Here is a 15,437-nt window from a genome sequence, read left to right on the forward strand (position 1 = left end):
GTGTGCTTCCCTGAGTGCAAGGTGTTTATCTTCCTTGCATGCCCTGGGATTCAGTACAGCCCAAAGGGGGCAGGGTGAGGCTGTGTTCTTGCCCCTCCTACGCAGACAATTTTATTCTTGGAGCTGCGGAGCAGATAGGACAGCTCTACATTGCTCCCCATTAATCTTCACAACGCCCTTCTGGGGCCTGGTAGGTACAGTAACTATTAATAAGCCCATATGACAGGTGAGGAAATGGGAGTAGAGCAGACAGGGTGAACTCACTGAGTTGGCTGTAGAGATTGCTGGGGTCAGGATGGAGACCTTGACCTCCCCCTTGTGTTCTCAAATCACCAAATCTTGCCACTTTCCTATTGCAAGAACCTATGTTATGTAATATTATACACGCACTTATGCCACTGGACAACGTTTCCATAGAAGATGTTTACTTTGCTCTTCTCTTGCAGAGATTTGAAGCTGGATAACGTTCTGTTAGACAAGGACGGGCATATCAAAATTGCTGACTTTGGGATGTGTAAGGAGAACATGTTTGAAGATGCAAAGACAAGCACTTTCTGTGGAACCCCTGATTACATTGCTCCCGAGGTAGGTGTGACCTGAACTTAGGTCAAATCTGTTCTCAGTCCTACCTGCAGGAAGCCCACCAATGTCAATGAGGTTGCGCGATTGTTACTGAAAGCATAATTTAGCCCAGTAGTTGCATCATTTTCTTTGAGGAAACAGACAATGATTAATCACTTGCAGGGCTGCGTGAAAAGTATATAAGGTTCTTGCGAATGGTTCCCCTAGTTAGAAACTGGATTTCAGTTTGGCTTGTTGGTACCCTTTATTGCTCTCTGTGAATATAGGCGCTGACTCCATGGGTGCTCCAGGGCTGGAGCACCCACGGAAAAAAAATAGTGGATGATCAACACCCACAACCACAGCTGTTCGTCACCGCCGCCACCAAACAGCTGATTGTCGGCTTGGGACGGGAGGGGCTTGAGGGAAGACAGAGACCAGGAGCAGCAGGTGGGTGGGGACCTCAGGAAATGGGTGGAGCTGGGGCAGGAAGAGGCGGAGCCAGGGCAGGGCCTCAGGAGTGGGGGCAGGGCCTTGGGGCAGAGCCGGGGTGGAGCACCCCCGGAGAAAACTAGAAGTCGTCGCCTATGTCTGTGAACATTCCTACAACTGAAATGTTCATCAGGCAAGCGTTTGTGGAACGCAGACTTTGCACCATAAGTGGTTGAATCACAAAATGAAATTTGATCTGTGATTAAATGAAATTCATTTCAGGCAGCAGCTGTTTATAAAGGCAGGTCATCCAATGAGGCGACAGAATACCATGTGATTAAAGTGACCCGTCATGAAACTCAATTGAAAATCCTGAATAGTTGACTGGATACTCCCTAATTTCAATGGGATTTAAGCCATTGAACTAACACATGCTTTAGTGCTTCCTGCATCAGGGTCTTTGCTGAGTAGTTAAGTGTTAACATGACTGGGCCCTAAATAAGGCACAATACAAGCATGTGTGAATCCCAACTGTTTCTTCAAATAAATATATAGGGACTCTCACTTATATCAGGGTCAATCACTGAAGTCAGTGGGCCCAGTTCTCGCTTATGGTCCCATCAAGGGGGCAGAAACAGCCCCTGGGAAGTATCCCAGTATAAGCAGCTACCTTATCCTATGTATGGTGCACGACATGGGCAGTGAGTTATCAGGGGGTGGTCGCTATGCTTTCACTGTTTTTCAGTTGCCTTTGGTTCCTAGATGGGAGTGGGGAAAGCTTAACATTATTTACCCCGAGGCTGCTCTAAAGTGTATCAGGGGCTGGGATAAAAGGAGACACAAAGGTGGCTTAAAGTCTCCTCTGTTCCTGCACTCCTCTTTGTCCTCTTCTCCTTCACCAGGATGCATCAGTTAATGAGCTGTTTATAGAGACCAGAATCCGGTCTTTGTGTGTCCTGACTGATGTAGCCTGGTGCAGGAGTGCCAGAAATGCTCCCGAAATGCTCCAGAGTTTGGCCACCGGTGCCCAAACTCTGGCCCTGCCCCCTGCTCCGCCTCTTCCCCTGAGGCCATGCCCTTATTCCACCTCTTCTCCGGAGGCCCTGCCCCAACAATGCCTCTTCCTCCTGCCCTCACCCTGTTCCTGGCCTTGTGGTTGATTTGACTGGGTGCAGACTCCAGCTGAAAGCAGACACAGATCTTCTGTGGAGAGACTCTGACTAATCTGGCAACAAGCCAAATGTTTCTCAGGAAGGAAGAGAACTCAAGAGCCCTCAATGCATCATGCCTGGCATCGCTCTGAAATCCATTTCTTTGCCTTTCAAGATCCCGTTCCCCAAGTTTAGTGTTTTTGTGATGGATATCGGTGCGTGCCAGATGGTTTTTAAAGGCTTTGTTTTCCCCCACGCTGTATTTCATCAATCTTTTACTGCGCTCTGGGGACCTGATTCTGATCTCAGTGGTAACCATGCAATTCAGGAGCCGCTCTGTTGAAATCAGTGGAACGACGCCGGCTTGATGCCGGTGGACGTGAGATCGCAATCAAGTCCCCAGTGGCTTTTATTCAGCTTCAACATTCTTTTAAAGAAATCTTTTTCTGATCCTAAACCAGAGTCACGGTCTTCAAGAGATAATCCGTTATCTGCGATTTCACTTAATGCAAGCTGGAGAGGTTTTATCTCAGCACCATCATTTATTTTAGAACTTCAGCCAGTGCATCGAAAAACCTTTTACCTACGAACTGAAAGAACTGGTGGAGTTTATTAATCATCTTTCAAGCCATGTAACAGACTTTTTCCAGCATTTCAGCACAGCTGCCTATTCCAGTTATTATTATTTGTATTGCGGTAGGGCCTGGAGTTTCTAACTGAGACTGGGACCATATTGTGCTATGTGCTATACTTACATATTCCTAAGGCGCTTACAAGTTAGGTAGACAAGGCAGATGGAGGGTGGGAAGGGAAACAGACACAGAGGTAAAGTGATGTGCCCAAGGTCACACATCAGATCAGTAGCAGAGCCAGGAAAAGAGCCCAGGTATCCTGACTCCCACACCAGTACCCTGTTCTCCGGACCACACCGCTTCAGCCATCAGCGGCTGTGCCTGCACTTAGAAGAATAATTGTCTTCTGTGGTATTAATCATCTCCACAGTTAGTCATTTATAGCTACAGCAACTCTAGCATACGGGGTCAGATTGTAATCAGCCCCTGTGCTGAAGAGCATAGGGGAGGAGCCGCAATGAACTTCCTCTCCATTTCTTGAGCCCCTTAATATGGGCAAGTTACAGTGGGCAGTAGCTGTCTGAAAAAGGGTGGAAAGGGGAGAGGTGAGGGCTGGGCCAGGGCCCTAGAGGGAACCCTCTGAAAGGTGATGTCGTTTCCTCAGAGCCCCCAGGAAGAACTCTGGCTGACTCTCCCAGAGTTCCTTACAGGGGGCAGCTCCTGGACAGCCACTGCAGACTGAATGTAGCCCATGCTATAGAGGTACAATTGCATTTGAGGCTTCACACAGCAGTCTGACTCTGGTAAAATGCCCATTGACTTATCATGTCTCTATCCTAGGTCTGGCATTGGAATTATGTCATGTTGCCCTATCTCATTGGCCTCAATGGAAGATTTACCTTCATAAAGTCTACAGGATAGAGCCCTTACAATTCAAAGAATGAATGCCAGCAAGCCCACGCCTGTGTCTTTGCCACGTCCCAAATTGCTCACGCTGAAGGGCTTTCTAACTTGGCCTTGCTCACTCACAACTGGGCATGGGGTTATATTCTTATTGCTCTGGCTTATCTCGAGAAAAGGGTCATTTCTGGGCTCACATACAATCACCCAAATTCTGGCTACAGGGGAGTTACTCCAGATGTAAATGGGAGCAGAACTGGACCAATCATATCACAGTAGGTTTGCCGGGCCAAATTCTGCTCTTATTACATCGTTGTAAACTCATTGCCTTCAATATGACCATGTGATTGCCAGTAACATGAAGCTTAGTTTATGCACTATTAATAGCTGAGTGAAATTCCCTCTGTGCTGTCCCATTCCTTTCTGGGGTAACTTAGAGTGATTTCACCACACCAGAGGACAGCTTGTAAAATTACAACTGGGGCTAGTGAACACATTAAAGATCCCATGTAGCTGCTTACAGCAAACCTTACAAGACATGGCACTAGACTATTACGCGATTATTTTTGCACCTCCTGCTGTGGAAATTGAACCCTGTTTGAATAGGGATTTGGGAACCAAGAAGTTTCTGAGTCATTGTTGCAAACAAGCTGTCAGAGGCATTGTCTTCTGTGAATCAAAAATCTATCCAATACAGCGATAAACCGTGGAGTGAAATGAAACCCTTGTTCATTAAGGTGCAGCTGACAGAGGCTTTGTGTATTGGTGTGGGGCTGAAGTATGTATAGTACATGGATAAACAACTTTCTGGCCAGTTGCACATTAACGTAATTAGAAAAAGCATTGTCAGTGGTAAAAGATAAAATAACAAAACCTAACAAAACTCTGTAAAAACAACTGGATGACTGTGGACACTTGAGCTCATTATTTTATTTTTAAACTTTATTCTGGCGGTTTTGATTTTGATTTCTCAAAATGCCAGATGCTATTAGACCATGTTGAAGACCAGAGGTTTAAACTTTTCACCTAGTGAACCACATCCTAACAACCAGGTCAGACAAGTTTCTCTGACCTATTCTACCACCTTTGCAGTGATATTTCCTAGCATGGGGGAATCCCCAACCAGCATAGAGCCAGCAGAGTTGCTTCCTATTACTCCTCTCCTGCAGATCCTAGTGCTGGGGGTGGGGGTGTGTGTTAGGATGGGCAAGAGGACTGGCAGAGCACAAAGTCAGCTGGCATATGGTCCCTAGGGAATAACACACTGGTGCATTTTAGAGCAGCCCTTGGGCTGCTCTAAACTGGTCCAATGCCAGGGCAAAGACTCAGGCTATTGGAGCAGAATAACAGGTTCCCTACTAGCTCTGTCCCTCACCAACACACACATACATTTTGCTTCCCCCACTATTAACTGGATGTAACAGAGAAGTAGTCCATAATCTATTGGTTACCTCTCCCCCACAAACAATGTGTGATTAGCAGACTGCCGCCCCTCCTAATAAAGATCCTATTCACAATTGTGCAACATCCCTGTGGGAATTACACCAATTACATTACATGCAGCTAGGCTGGCTCCTTCCTTCTTATCTTCAGCTGCTTCCCCAGGCCTCAGGGCTTTTCTTTATAACGAAGAGCATGGATGCCTGTAGAAGAAGCTAGTAACGAGGTGGGGCTAACATCATATGACCTGCTCTCTGTGGGCTACCAGCAAGTGATTCACAGACCACAGTCTGAGAAACACTGGTATAGACTACTAATCAGTTCCAAATTCAGTTCTTTAAAATGCAGCTCTGATGAGTCAAATAAGCCCCACGACACATCTCACAAACTGGGTTTTTCTTTAAACGATGGAACTCACAAGTCTGAGTTAATTTTTCTTTTTCTGATGAATTTTGCAAAAGAATGTGGGGCTGGCACTACTTCCCATGTTGCAGCTCAACAGTTTAGCTCCATGTTTGTAAGCAGAAAACCAGCAGGGTTTAGAATGTAACTTTGGCACACCTTTACCTGCTAGCCGTGTGACTATTTTTGCTGCAGCAGATTGCACTAGTCTTCTATTGTTTCAGGAAAGCGAACTGCGTAGTAAAATTATACTTACTGTATACAGCTTTTCAGGCATAGATTTCAAAGGTGGGTAAGTATTGTTATTATCCCTATTTTTTGTAGCTAAGGAAATTGAGGCACAGACAGATTAAGTGATTTGCCCACAGTCACACACTAGCTCGTTGGCAAACCCAGGTCTTCTGGCCCACAGGCTGGTTCCCCATCCACTTGATGATGACGACGATGATGCCAGTTAATTGCTTTCTCCAAGTCCTTGGCCCAAATCCTCAGCTGCATCCCTGCTCCGGGTGCAGCTTGTGGAAGAGGGATGGTGCAAATGGGTCTTTACGTCACCTTTCTGTCCCTGATTCCGTTAGGAGCCATGGACCAGTTAAAGAAGCCTCAGGCAAGCCCCTGACTTATACCCAGCTGTGTATGGCCCAAAGGGAGGGTTCAGGAAGCCTGGGGTTGCTGTGATTTAGAGCTGCTCTGACCACACACATCCCACACTGGCAACTGTGAGGAAGAGTGCACCGGTAAGTCTATGCCATCTGCAGGTTACTGAGGAAAATCATCCAATGGCTGTTTAAAATAGCATCATGCCTGTTTTGCTCTGCCTAAGCAGCACAAAGCAGCTGTAGAGGGGTCCAAGTCTGCCACTAATGGACAGCATCTAGAGGATAGACTATTAATGTCAAGTGTTTTGTGTCTGCCTTTCTCACTCCCTGCCAATCTCCCTCTGACATAGATTTTGCTCGGACAGAAATATAACACGGCGGTTGACTGGTGGTCCTTTGGTGTCCTTCTGTATGAGATGCTGATTGGCCAGTCTCCTTTCCATGGCCAAGATGAAGAGGAGCTTTTCCAGTCCATCCGCATGGATAATCCATTCTACCCTCGCTGGCTCAATAAGGATGCAAAAGACATCCTAGTGAAGGTAAGAAGACACAGCACTTCCACTGTTACAGGTCAGATCCTTTTTGCCAAATGCTAACATCTCTCCTTGATGTTTGCATCTTCTCACTGGTGTGCAGAGAAATGGCCTTAGTACTATGGTGAGAAATAATCTCATAGAATATTAGGGTTGGAAAAGACCTCAGAGGTCATCTAGTCCAACCCTCTGCTCAAAGCAGGACCAACACCAACTAAATCATCCCAGCCAGGGCTTTGTCAACCCAGGCCTTAAAAACCTCTAAGGATGGAGATTCCACCACCTCCCTAGGAAACCCATTCCAGTGCTTCACCACCCTCCTAGTGAAACAGTGTTTCCTAATATCCAACCTAACCCTCTCCCACTGCAACTTGAGATCATTGCTTCTTGTTCTGTCATCTGCCACCACTGAGAACAGCCAAGCTCCATCCTCTTTGGAACCCCCCTTCAGGTAGTTGAAGGCTACCCCTGTCACTCTTCTCTTCTGCAGACTAAATAACCCCAGTTCCCTTAGCCTTTCCTCGTAAGTCATGTGCCCCAGCTCCCTAATCATTTCCATTGCCCTCCGCTGTACTCTCTCCAATTTGTCCACATCCCTTCTGTAGTGGGGGGACCAAAACTGGATGCACGATTATAGACAGTGCTTTGTCTGAGGATCTCAGAGCACAATGGGCCTGATCCCAGGCCCCCTGAATCTTAAAGCCTACATTCATCTCCACGTTGTCTCCATCCCCCACCTTGTTCTCTCATGTCTCACATTAGTCTTTCTGGTTTGGACTCGGGGGAAGGACCATGTTATTTATGTGTCAGGAAAGTCACGTGGAAATGCACCATGCTCCATCAATAATAATAATGGAGAAAGAGGATTCTCTGTTCTATGTATATACAGCACCTTGCACAGCAGGACTCAGGCTTCTAGGAACCACCATAATAAGAATAATAAATAAAGTACAAACATGCTGGCTCAAACAATGCACAACACGTGAGACAGAGATTATGGAGGCCTGACTAGGTGTCTCTTGGTGCCATCTTTCTGCACAAGCAGACTGAGCCTTTGTTAGCTTTATTTAATGTAGTATCAGAAATAAAAATCATCCTTATTGCCAAACACTAAACTCCCTTTCTGAGAAAGAGACAATTATCCTGGTTATTGGCCACTTCCCATTAGCACTGAATTTGTATAATTAAACATGTGGTAGTCTTTAGATTCATTAGCATAAGCATTTAATTTAGTGGAGGGGACTCTGTATAGCTGAATTATAGCTGCGCAATCAGTCTTTAGTCTATTTCAGCTCTGTGACCAGGTTATGATTTGCTGGTGCACAACCCAAGACTCCATTCTGTAGCTGGGATTTCCTTCCATCCGATTCTTCAGTGGCTACCTTTGGCCCTAGACCTTATTGTTGTTTATTAGTTGTTGAGCAGCAACTGTGTGTTTGCTTGCTAACGAGCATGCACATAAAAGACATGGTCCCACCCCAGATAAAAGGCCAGTTTTTCAAAAGACCTCAGCACCGACAACTGGTGGGGGGCCAGATTGCCCAAATAGTTTCTTGTGTTGAGAACAATGGGAGCTGATGGGCACTGAGCACTTTGGAAAATGTGGCCCCTAGCGCTGGGCAGGAAATGGTTTTCCTGTCACGCAAATGTTTCTGAGATTTAAAAAAAATTGTCCTGTTCGGGAATGAGAACAGAGCCCTTTGAACGATTTTCATGGAAACACACACAGAGAGACCCATGCCACTGGAGCCAGTAGCCTAGTGGTTAGCCACGATGGGGAGACCCAGGTTCAAGCTCCTGGTCTGAGTCAGGGAGAGATGGGTCTTGAACTTAGGTTACCCACATCTCAACAGATTCTATAGTCACTGGTCTTTTTGGATGTTGGGAGGGAATAGTCTTTTTCTCTCTCTCTCTCTCTAACCAGAAATTCATTCCTGGACCTAAGCTACCTTTCCCCCTGAAAGTTTCATCAAACCTGATATGTCTTTGACTCTCTAATACCTTGAGTCCAACATGCCTACCACAACACTGCCCACCTATAGAAAGTCTCATTTTTGTCAAATTGGCATTTTCAAGTGAAAATGCATTTTGTCAAAACATTCCTGACCCACTCTACATGCCATTCCATTTAGGGGCCTGCAGAAGAGCTCAGCTCTTTAGAAAATCTGTGTCATAGACAACCCGTCTTCTTCCAGGGCTAGAAAAATCTTCTATCTTTTCAGTTGATCTTGATAAACAAGGGAACCTGTGGCCATGGCAGGGACAGTGGAAGCTTCCTAACAGTGGGGGACCACGGGCGCCCAAACCGTGGCCCCGCCCCCCACACTGCCCCTTCACCTGAGGCCCCACCCCTACACTGCCCCTTCCCCTGAGGCCCCATTCCTTTCCCCTGTTGCTTGTCCTTACGGCTGGTAAAAAGTGGGAGGGCATAGCCCCGTTGTTCCAGTGCCCCTGGGCCGAGGTGTCATGGTAAAAGTGCCAACAGAAGGGAAGACAACACACAGAGTGCAAGGAGTGATTTTTAAGTAGCTTTGCCACCTCTTAGCAGCCTTTCTGATTCGGAGACCCCACAAAATGCAGGACCAGATGACTGGAATGCTTGGTAAAAATGAAGGTGGGCAACACCTGCCATATGAATATTCCAGCCATCAAGGCCTAATTTTTCCAACACTCATGCCTCAGCTTTATCTACAAAATATTCATCCTCACAACCCGTAATTGTACACACATGTCATTGTACAGGCATTTGCACAGGCAAACAGGTGCAGTAATCGTGCATCTAAGCACCTATTTTGTACACACAATTCACCATTTGCTTGTGCACCTGCACGTTTTGAGGGCACAGCTTAATGGCTGACATTGAAAAATTGGCCTCAAGTATCAAAGTGAAGTAATGAGGACCAGGACAAGATGATTCAGCTTCCTGCTTGGCATGTGGGGCTAGGGATCAGCACCACTTCGCCTGCAAGATTCACGTTTTCACTGAGTAAAGAGGTACCATGGGTGACACCTACCATGGCTACGTGCGTGCTACTGTGGACGGTGCTATCCACAGAAGAGTAAGGTGCTCCGCTCTCTGCTAACTTCCAGCTTTTCGTGCGAGAGCCGGAGAGGAGGCTCGGAGCAAAGGGGAACATCCGCCAGCATGCCTTTTTCCAGGAGATAAGCTGGGAGGTTCTAGAAGAGCGGGCGATGGAACCACCATTCAAACCCAGAGTGGTAAGGACTATTCTTAGGTTCCTCAGATCAAAACGCTTTTCTTACCATATTCTTTTGTTCCTGAACTGTGCGTTCTCCCCAGTGGCGAGGCCAGCATAGGCTATTTGGGTAGGCCCTGACTGCGGGTGGGTGGGCAATTATGGGAGGGCCGGGAGGGTAGGAGGGATGGGGGGCCTGCTTACCCCCACCTCATGCAGCTGGCCTTGTGGGGGGCGATGGATGGACCCACTGCCCAGGGGCTCCCCGGGGCCCCGGGTGCGCACCAAGCTCTGGGAGGAGACGCTGCTCTCCAGCACGCACGGCTCCCGGCTCTCTTCCAGGTGCCACCGCCCCACACCGGGCCCGGTTCCCCCAGGCAGCGGGCCTGCCTTTTTTGAAGATCTCCTCTACTTCTGCCGGCCACCCGCTCACTCGCCCTCCTCCCAGTGGCGGATTAGCCCCTGGGCCAACCCGGGACCCCAGAAAAATGGGTGCTCTCGTGCCCCTACCCACTCTGCCTGCCCAGTGCTCCTGTCGGGGAGCGGAGGGGGTGCGCGGGGGGCTTTCTCCACTCCGCCCACCCCACCGGCGCTCCAGCCTGGGAGTGGGCTCAGGGCACTGGGGCTTTCCCCGCTTCACCCACCCAGCCCCAGCAGGAGCACGAGGCGGGCAGAGCGGAGCAAGCCCCCATGCCCTGACCCCACTCCCCGGCTGGAGCGCTGGGTGGGCAGGCAGAGCAGGCAAGCTTTGGGGCCAGAGCAGAGCTGGGGCTGTGGGTGGGTGGCCGTGGCCCACCCAGGTCCACCTGTGGCTTTGCCATTGGTTCTCCCTACCAGCACTGTAGCTGGCACCAACAGCCAATCAGAACAGCCTGCCTGGAGAGCACCAGCGGGATTCAGACCAGCATTTCCAAACGTAGCCGCCCCTAGTCAGACACACTGGGCAAAATTTTCAAGCTCCGGAATCTAACGTCAGGGACGTCAACCCACATTTAGGCACCGAGGGTCTTGTTTTTAGTTGTGCTGATTTCCCACGTGCTACTTTGACTTCATGTGGAGTTGTGGGAACTCTTTGCTTCTGCAGATCAGGCCCTGATTCCTCAACGTGGATTGACTTTGGACACACAGGATAGACAATGCTGGCCTTTGGTTAAGTGCCTAAGTATACACAGAAGCACCTAACCATAGACATCCAAACGTGAAAATGCTGAACCTAACTTCTGGTGCCCCATGCAGTTCTTAATTTGTGCCAGGGCTTGCCAGGGCTGAGTCCTGGCACCTCTAGGCTTGGTAGTTCATAGCCCCACCCACTCTGGGCTTCCTGCTTCCATTATGAATGTGAAAAATCTATTTGAGCCCCGGCACATCTTTCATTACAAATTAAGCACCGGCTCCATGGGATTCTGCTTCATTATGGCACACAGAATTAAGGTACAAGGCCAAATCAAACCATCAGCTTCTCTGTGAAATCTGGAGAACACTCATAGACTCATAGACTATCAGGGTTGGAAGGGACCTCAGGAGATCATCTAGTTCAGCCAATCCTCAATTTTTGCCCCAGACTCCTAAATGGCCCCCTCAAGGATTGAGCTTACAACCCTGGGTTTAGCAGGCCAATGGTCAAACCACTGAGCTATCCCTCCCTCCAACAGCTGATGTTGTCAATAACAGCAATAGCATTTGTATAGTACTTACAACACATCATTTATGTCGAGCAGTTTACCTTCAAAGTCATTTCCAAACACAGGTTAATTAGCCTGCACAGACTGATACATAAGCCTAATTATCCCTGTTTTACAGAAAGAGAAACCAATTCTCTAATATCCCTACATGGTAGAATTCACTGGAGTCACACTGTTGCCCATATAATCTGTACTCCCATTTACAGTACTTAGATATCACAGTGAGAGGTAGGTGATTGACACCAAGGTTCTGGATACTTTGATACCACACTGATACCAAGGTAACCAATACCAGGATGATGGATACTTAGGTCTGGTCTACACTTACGAACTAACTACATCGCTCAGCACTGTAAAAAATTTTGCACCCTGAGCACCATAGTTAACCGCTAGTGTAGACGTGGCTAGATCAGTGGAAGGATTCTTCTGTCACGCTATCTACCGCCTCTTGGAGTGGTGGATTAACTACATCAACGCAAAAACCCTTTCATGGACGTAGGAAGTGTCTACACTGTGTAGACGTGCCCTTAGATCCCAAAGGTATGGGTGCCTTAAATATACCATTAGATTACATTTAGATGAATGGTAAATGGTATGAAAAGAAACAACTGTTTTTTCGTTCTTTCCTTTTTCCTTCTTGAAGAAATCCACAAGTGACTGTAGCAACTTTGACAAGGAATTTCTCAATGAAAAACCTAGACTGTCGTGTGCAGACAGAGCGCTGATTAACAGCATGGACCAGAATATGTTCAGCAACTTCTCATTTGTGAACCCTAAAATGGAGAGGATCTTATCCTGAGATCTGCCCTCCCCGGCACCTTCCTCGCTAAAGGAATTCTGTGAATTGATTTGAGTAACACTTCTATCAACTGAAAACCAAGAATGGTTCACTTTGACGAGAACCTGAACAGAAGCACTCACCAGTGAAAGCTGATACCATGTTTGTGGGTTTCCTGGTTGTATCCTGTAGCAGATGCCAAACGTACTTCACGAATGGCCAACTCTCTTTCTGGTCTCTCTTGATCTCGCTCTCTTTTCTGCATGCTCTTGAATTTGAAGGCAATAGAAAAGGAGTAGATACAAAATCCTGTTGACCTTACTCACACACATAGCTGGTGGGACTCCTCGTGTGAGTAAGACAACCACATTTCGGCCCTAGCGGTGCATTTCAGATTTGCTACTCCAGTGTCCAGTCCTGACGTTCTTATTGAGACCAAATTTCCATTGAGTAAAGGGTTGTGTGTTCAAGAATTGGACCTCCTAGAAGACTACCTTTCCAGGTAGGTCTCTTTTCAGCTCCCACCTGTGCACCTGTAAAATTGCATGTACACCTACATGTATTCGGCGAAGACAAACACCGGCCTGCATGCTTTAAAAATGCCTTTATTTGTGCAAGAGCTAGAATTTGCCCACACAAAAAAACCTTGGGACAGACGGGCTTTGTGGGTGCAAATTCCAACACTTGCATGCACATAAATGTTAGATTTGCCTAGGTGTGCATGCAGGGATTTACACTTGCGCAGACTGGGGACATGTATACGTGATCTTCAAACCACAGACTAAAAATCAAGCTCTATGTCAATGCACTGAGGCTCAGCTCTGAGCTTTATTCCTCACATCTGCACTGTATGGGTGTGTCTATGCTTCAAGCTGTGGGTGCGATTCACAGCTCGAGGAGACATACCCACGCTAGCTCTGATTGAGCTAGCGCGCTAAAATTAGAGCGGTGCAAGCAGCGGGAGGATCGAGCTGCCCCAAGTTCATGCCTAGCATCTCAGTCTATCTTTAGCCCGCCAGCTCACAGCACTGCATCTCAGTCTATCTTTAGCCCGCCAGCTCCATCAGAGCTAGTGTGGGTCTGTCTCCTTGAGCTGTGAATCACACCCTCAGCTCCAAAGGTAGACGTACCCTATGGGTGTTCATTCAAACAGGACTCTCTAAACCAGGGGTTCTCAGGACAAAATTTTTCATGGCCTCAGAGTGCGGACACCAACTCTTGCTGGTGGCCGCTCTCACACTTTTCCCTAAAATACTTAATCAGCTTTAAGAAAAACAACTAAATATGCACATGTGCATGTCCATATCATTATAATTTATTTATTGCTAGCTAGTAAGTCCATTGTGAAAAGTGATATTAATGTACAAATACTGCTTTTCACAGCAGACTTACTCAGCCCTGCCAAGCCTGTGGACAAATTAAGCCCTGGATGAGGGGCTAGGGGAGGCAGGGGGAGCTAGAGCCTGAAGTCCTGCCACCCCGAGCCTAGGGCCTGCCACTGTGCAGCCGAAGCCTGGGATTGGAGCCCGAAGCCCCACAGCCAGAGCCTGCCAGCCCACCACCCCAGGACTGAACCCCAAAGCCTGAGCCCCACCGCCCTTGGGAAGGTGGGGAACTCACAGGCTGCCTGCTCCTCCAGCATTGTGCTGCAGGTGTCTCCAGAGGGGGGCAGGGCCCAACCCCTGCTGGCAGCCCCAGCAACTGATACCAAGGCGGTGCATCCAAGAGCAACAGGGAGAGGGAGGGGCTTTCACTCCCCCCCCACACACCTCCCAGGGGCCTCTGGTAGCAAGAAAAGGCCATGGTGGCCGCATTTGAAAAACGCTGCTCTAAGCTTCTGTCCCACCATCTGCCAGATTCAGGGTAAAATCGGGGCTGGATTCTCTTTGGGGGAGTCTCTTCTTCCTAACACCTGGTCAGGAATATGGAGAGACTCTCCCCCAAAACATAATTTAGGGATTTGGGCCTCCGGTCATTGTCCTGTAGGTATTAACTTGAAAGATAGTATTCAGTACTTTCAAAGACTGAACAACTTAATACTGCTACAAATGATGCTGCCCCTGCTCTTTGGTATTCAGCAGGGACCTGAACCAAGGTACAAAGCTGCACATGACACTGTAAAGATGAGACAATACATTGCATGATAATGGCAATTATTTTCTCTCAACTGTTGACAACAAGTTGCTGACCTATTATGTTCTGTTTCGGGCAAAAAAATATCGTAGCAGTAATGAGATTTTAGTGGAAATCCTTTACAATAAATGTACGCTGTCTTCTGAGATTTGCAAAACCATCATCCTACTTATTTAGTTGCTGTTCAAGAGATAAATGGAAAGATCTAATGCCTCTAAGTTACTGCTTTTCACTAATAGTCTAATGGAAATATTTACCCTGGTTATCATGTCAAAGCAGAAATAAAGAGCCAGATTCTCTGCTCTGTTGACTTCAGTGGAGCTATGTTGGTTTATTCCAACTGAGGATTTGTATGAATATTTAGAGATTTCCAAGGGCAATGTAATGTTAATGACTCGATTCAATTAAAACTGTCATAGGCTTTCTACCTGTACAACCACGTTCTGGACAGCAGTGTCAGTGACCATGGTCCCATGTGAGGGAATGGGCACTCACCATAGTACGGTGATGGGTGGCAGTATGAAAATCTAAGACAGAAAAGAAAACCACCTTGCTGTTAAAAGAATATCCCAGGAATGTGAGTCTCCTGCCTCTTGAGAAGTCGTTGTTTGTGCTGTATGAAATGTAGGCGAAATCTGTGCATACTGTTTGCCGCTAGTCATCATGTTTAATTAGGTTCGTTAACATGAATTTTTAAAATGTCAGTGCTGTTTGTACAGTTTAATAAAATGTTGTGTATGATTGGCGAGTGAGTGTAAACGTGATTAAAGGGGAACAAAGAAAGGACACACTCAGAAAAGCCATTCAAATTGTGACGGGCGCTCTGCTGCGTGTTCTTCGGGGGCATTTCAACCAGGTGGTAAGTAACCAAAGTCAGGACGCATTTGAGTATTAAAACCTGTGCTATGGACTAACGTCTATTTCTGCATAACAGCAACTGTAAAACCAAATTGTACCCTTACGTGGGAGCACGCACCTCCCGCTGATGTCAATAATGGGATTTGCTTGTGCATCGTGGGCCCAGATCCTCAGCAGGAGTATCTCACTTTCGCTCCAT

At 47.4% G+C, this 15,437-nt stretch overlaps 1 protein-coding gene across 1 annotated transcript in view; it reads left to right on the top strand.

The window, feature by feature from the left end:
- The window catches only part of PRKCQ (protein kinase C theta), an 89,300-nt gene extending 74,179 nt beyond the window's left edge, over nucleotides 1-15,121 (top strand). Inside the window, exons 17-20 of the mRNA XM_077836937.1 lie at nucleotides 447-585; nucleotides 6,408-6,596; nucleotides 9,681-9,809; nucleotides 12,113-15,121. Coding sequence (XP_077693063.1) covers nucleotides 447-585; nucleotides 6,408-6,596; nucleotides 9,681-9,809; nucleotides 12,113-12,268 — 613 coding nt within the window. The 3' untranslated portion in view covers nucleotides 12,269-15,121. The remainder of the gene's footprint in view (nucleotides 1-446; nucleotides 586-6,407; nucleotides 6,597-9,680; nucleotides 9,810-12,112) is intronic.
- Nucleotides 15,122-15,437: the final 316 nt, after the last annotated feature.

Source organism: Eretmochelys imbricata, chromosome 1 (assembly GCF_965152235.1).
Source record: "Eretmochelys imbricata isolate rEreImb1 chromosome 1, rEreImb1.hap1, whole genome shotgun sequence".
Taxonomy (NCBI): Eukaryota; Metazoa; Chordata; order Testudines; family Cheloniidae; genus Eretmochelys; species Eretmochelys imbricata.